The 4,704-nt window shown below is 52.3% G+C and overlaps 1 protein-coding gene across 1 annotated transcript in view; it reads right to left on the bottom strand.

The window, feature by feature from the left end:
• The window catches only part of HIBCH (3-hydroxyisobutyryl-CoA hydrolase), a gene marked incomplete at its 5' end in the record, with an annotated part of 35,737 nt that overhangs the window by 6,552 nt on the left and 24,481 nt on the right, over positions 1-4,704 (bottom strand). Inside the window, one exon of the mRNA XM_015407796.1 lies at positions 2,030-2,140. Coding sequence (XP_015263282.1) covers positions 2,030-2,140 — 111 coding nt within the window. The remainder of the gene's footprint in view (positions 1-2,029; positions 2,141-4,704) is intronic.

Raw genomic sequence — 4,704 nt, 5'->3', positions numbered from 1 at the left:
CGGTTTCTGTCAAAGGCTTTCTCAGCCCCACCTACCTCACAGGGTGTCTGCTGTGGGGAGGGGAAGGGAAAGGAGTTTGTAAGCCGCTCTGAGACTCCCTTGGATAGTGAAGGGCGGGGTATAAATCCTTCTCTTCTTCTTCTTCTCTACAGAACTGCTGTGCGTGTTTCTCAAATTGGGTTGGGAAAACACAGCTAGAGACACAGGTTGTGTCTAATAGTGTCCACCCAAAGAGTTGATGCAGACTCTCTAGCATTCAGCTGTCTATGGCCATGCTGGACAGTCCTGAAACAGACTGGATTCTCAGCTCACTTCGAGCTTGGGCCTCTCTCTTGGCCTCCATCCCAGTGCGTATCAGATGCTACTCTGACACAGCACAATGGCCCCGGTGAGGTGGGGTGGGGGGCGGGCATCTGGATGCATTTTTAGGTGGCTTCCGAAAGAAGTGGGAAAGCGATGGAGGAACCAGATGGGGATCCATCCAGCAGTAGAGTCACAGCCTACGTACTTCGCTTCAGAGGGTAACCGTGCCGGTCTCCAGTAGAAGAGCTGGGTTCCAGTCCAGGAGCAGCTTAGAGACCAACAAGAGTTTCAGGGGACGAACCTTCGAGAGCCAAAGCTCTGTTCGTCTGATATCTGACTCTTGAAAGCTCTTACCCCTGAAATCTTGTTGGTCTCTTAGGTGCGACTGGATTAAAATCCAGCCTATGTAGTAGTAGTAGTAGTAATGCCATGGATTGAACCTGTGGACTTTCTACATGCCAAGCAGATGCTCTAATATGGCATTGTGTGTGGTACAGCCAGGAGATCTGAAGATTGTCTGGCAGCCTTAAGTTCTAACTCTTTTAGCATTATGCACCACTAGGTGGTGACCTAGACTTATTTGGGGGGGGGCTGAGAGAGCTCTGGGAGGGCTGCGACTGAGCCAAGGTCACCCAGCTGGCTTCATGTGGAGGGGAGTTCCCTCTAAGCCGAGTGAGTGTGAGCTAGCTCACCGTTTTTTTAGCCTCCGGCTCACACATTTTTGTCTTTGCTCAGGATGGACGGCTCCAGAGCAAACTAACTGATGCAGCAGCCAGATCGCTCGCTCCCGACTTGGAATGCCAGTGGCTCACAAAGTAGAATTTCTGCTCACAAGACTCCACAGCTTGGAGGGAGCATTGGTGGGGAACCGAACCCAGTTCTCCCACATTAGAGTCCGCCGCTCTTAACCACGACACCACAGCTGGCTCTCAGCGGATGCTCTACCACTGAAGGACTGTGGCACAGCAGATGCTCTGCCGCTGAGCCATGGTCCCTCCCTATTCTTTTGCCTTCTACTGAATCAGACCCTACCCTGGGTCCATCAAGGTCAGTGTTGTCTGCTCAGACCGGCAGCGGCTCTCCAGGGTCTCAGGCGGAGGTCTTTCCCATCACCTACTGCCTGGTCCTTTTTGACTGGCGATGCCGGGGATTGAACCCTGGGAGCTTCCGCGTGCCGAGCAGAGGCCCCTCCTCTCATGATTCAGCTCCATACACAAGAGCATCATGTCACTAATCACGGGCACAAATGCACAACGGAGATCCTCGAGACATCGTTCTGAACCGACAAGATTAACAGCTGAGAATTCACCGCCAGCCAGTGTTCCCTCTAAGCTGCGTTGGTGTGAGCTAGTGCACAGTTTTTTAGCCTCCGGCGCACACATTTTTTGTCTCAGCTCGGGAAGGAGGGCTCCAGAGCAAACTAATCGATACAGCGGCCAAATCATTCGCTCGTCACTTGAATGCCAGTAGCTACAAAGGAGAATTTTTGCTCACAAGACCCCACAGCTTAGAGGGAGCATTGCTGCTGGCATAGTGAATCTATTGCACGTGGCCCAGAAAGCACCAGTCACAGGCCTGTAGCTATAGTGGGGCATCTCGGGGCCTGCCCCCCTGACTTACTACCAATGCCCCCCCATCCAGCCCAGCCCCCTCTGACTTCCAATTTTTAATTTTATTTGTGGCACTCCCTTGGGGGCAGGGTGTTGGGAGAGACTGTGTGGGGTACCTCCCCCGCCTTGTACTCCATGGAGAGGACCTCTTGCAGGTTCAGGGAAGCTCCTTCTCTAAGCTGCCTGAGGGTCATCTTCAGAGACGTCGGGGACATTTTAGCAATCGTCTGCGGAGCAAATCAAAGATTTTCCCATTTGAATCTTATATTTCATACCATTAGGAAGATTTCCAAGACCACCCCAGGCCCAGTATTATGTGTAGGGATTTTAAGCAGGAAAGAAGCACATCAAAGAAAAGCATTAGGGGGTACTGCTCCTTTGAGAGCACCTGAAAGAATAAATGCAAACAGGTCTTCCATTCATTAAAAGGATCGGCCTTCTTTGTCCCAAGCAGTGTAGCTGAGTTTGTGTGAGCTAGCTCACAGTTTTTTAGCCTCCGGCTCACACCTTTTTGCCTTAGCTAAGATAAAGGTAAAGGTTCCCTTGCTCGAAAGCCAGTCGAGTCCGACTCTAGGGTTGCGGTGCTCATCTCCGTTTCAAAGCTGAAGAGCCAGTGCTGTCCGAAGACGTTTCCATGGTCATGTGGCCGGCATGACTAAACACCAAGGCGCACGGAACGCTGTTACCTTCCCACTGAAATAGTACCTATTTATCTACTTGCAATTTCTTGCTTTCGAACTGCTAGGTTGGCAGGAGCTGGAACTACAGATGGGAGCTCACTCCGTCATGCGGCACACTCGGGTCTCGAACTGCCAAGCTACCGACCTTCCACAGCCTGCAGTTCAGCGTCTTAACCACTTAGTAGCCAAATCGCTCGCTCACAGCCAGTAGCTCACAAAGTAGAATTTTTGCTCACAAGACTCCACAGCTTAGAGGGAGCATTGGTCCCAAGCCCCCCCAAAAACACTACTTCCTGTCTCATGACCTTGCCGAAAGGACTTCCCGCTCCCGGATAACACACATGAACACATGAAGCTGCCTTATACTGAATCGGACTTATTGGCCCACCAAAGTCAGTCTTGTCTACTCAGACTGGCAGCGGCTCTTCAAGGTCTCGGGCAGAGAGAGGTCTTTCACATCACCTACTATCTGGTCCCTTTGAGTGGAGATGCCGGGGACTGAACCTGGGACCTCCCGCATGTGAAGCAGATGCTGTACCAACTGAGCCAAAGCCCCTCCCCCAAACGCCCCTCTGCCAATACCCAGAGAGCATGTAAAAAAAACCAAAACCCAAAGATAAGCTTGACAAATTGTGAGCTGAATTGCACCGCTTAGCATCACAAGAGACCTGGTGCCCTGGGAAGAGGCAGATGGCGCGATTTACCCCCTGCCGCTGCTTTCGGCAGGTCCGCTCACCCATAGGGTGCGATGGCAGCTGTCCAACTCGCAGCGGCCGTGGCTTTTCCGGCTCCCGATTGCTCGGCTCCCCCTCTCTCTTCACAGACACCGGCTGATAAAGCAGTGACCCATTTTGCCTGTGTTGTCCTTACATCTGCTAACTCCCAGCTGCCGGGTAGATCTGAGAGCGCGAGAGGACACGGAGGGTTTTGCCTCCGGTTTTGTGCACATGAATCATTACCAGCTGGCTTAATAGCCACTGCGGGGAGAGAATGAAATCCTAGCAAACAGCCATCTGCCTTCAACTGCTCTGGAATGTTCCGGTTCCTTTCTCCAGGATCACGGACCGAGGCCGGGGTGCCACAAGTCTGTCTGACTAGAGGAATGTCTCTAAGTATCCTTTGCATTCTTCATCGATTTCACCTGAACAGTCCAGCTTTTCTTCCTTAGGTTCATTATAAATATGTGTGAATATGAGGGCATAAGTTAATATCTAATGGGAATTAGAATTATAACAGGAAGTGGTGGCAGCTTCAGGCACAGACTGTGTGACACAGATTGTTGGACTAGACGGGCCATTGGCCTGATCCAACATGGCTTCTCTTATGTTCTTATGTCTGGAGTAGTGATGCTCTGTATTCTTGGTGCTTGGGAGGGGGCAACCGTGGGAGGGCTTCTGGCGTTCTGGCTCTGCTGGTGGACCTCCTAATGGTACCTGGGGTTTGGCCGCTGTGTGACACAGAATGTTGGACTGGATGGGCCAGTGGCCTGATCCAAGATGGCTTCTCTTATGTTCTTATGTCTGGGGCAGTGATGCTCTGTATTCTTGGTGCTTGGGGGGCAACAGTGGGGGAGCTTCTGGAGTTCTGATCCCGCTGGTGGACCTCCTGATGTCACCCAGGTTTGTCCACTGTGTGACACAGGGAATGAAAGCATCGTATAGGGGGAGGAGCACAGAGAAGTGAGTTGCCCAGTCTTTCTATAGCAAAAGGTGATGGCAATCGGGCGGGAAAACTGGAAGAGGAACTGATCGATCAGCAGACAAAAGACGGGGCCACCTGGAGACAAGGGAGAAGGCGTCTCAAGAGAACTATTTGTGGCCACATCCTGAGGGAGAGAGGACATGTCTGAATTCTGGGAAGAAGGACCTTAAAAGCTCAACACCCCCTGAGGGGTGCCCTCAGAAAATCCGGTGTCTTAAGTGCTCCTCAGATTCACAAAAGCACCCCAATCAGATCCACTACGGCCAGGGGTCATTTCCTGCGGGAGCACACAGGAGCGGAGCTCCGGCACTAAGGAGCCCAGGGGGCGGGCACATGCAACAAGCCCCACCCCTGCTCCCAGCAGCCCTCAGTTGGGCCATGAGGAGCAAGAAGCAGCCAGGTAAGTTGCA

The sequence above is a fragment of the Gekko japonicus genome, unplaced genomic scaffold (assembly GCF_001447785.1).
Source record: "Gekko japonicus isolate JY-2015 unplaced genomic scaffold, Gekko_japonicus_V1.1 scaffold3754, whole genome shotgun sequence".
Taxonomy (NCBI): domain Eukaryota; kingdom Metazoa; phylum Chordata; class Lepidosauria; order Squamata; family Gekkonidae; genus Gekko; species Gekko japonicus.
The sequence above is the reverse complement of the archived record's forward strand: the minus strand, read 5'-3'. Positions and strand labels throughout refer to the sequence as shown.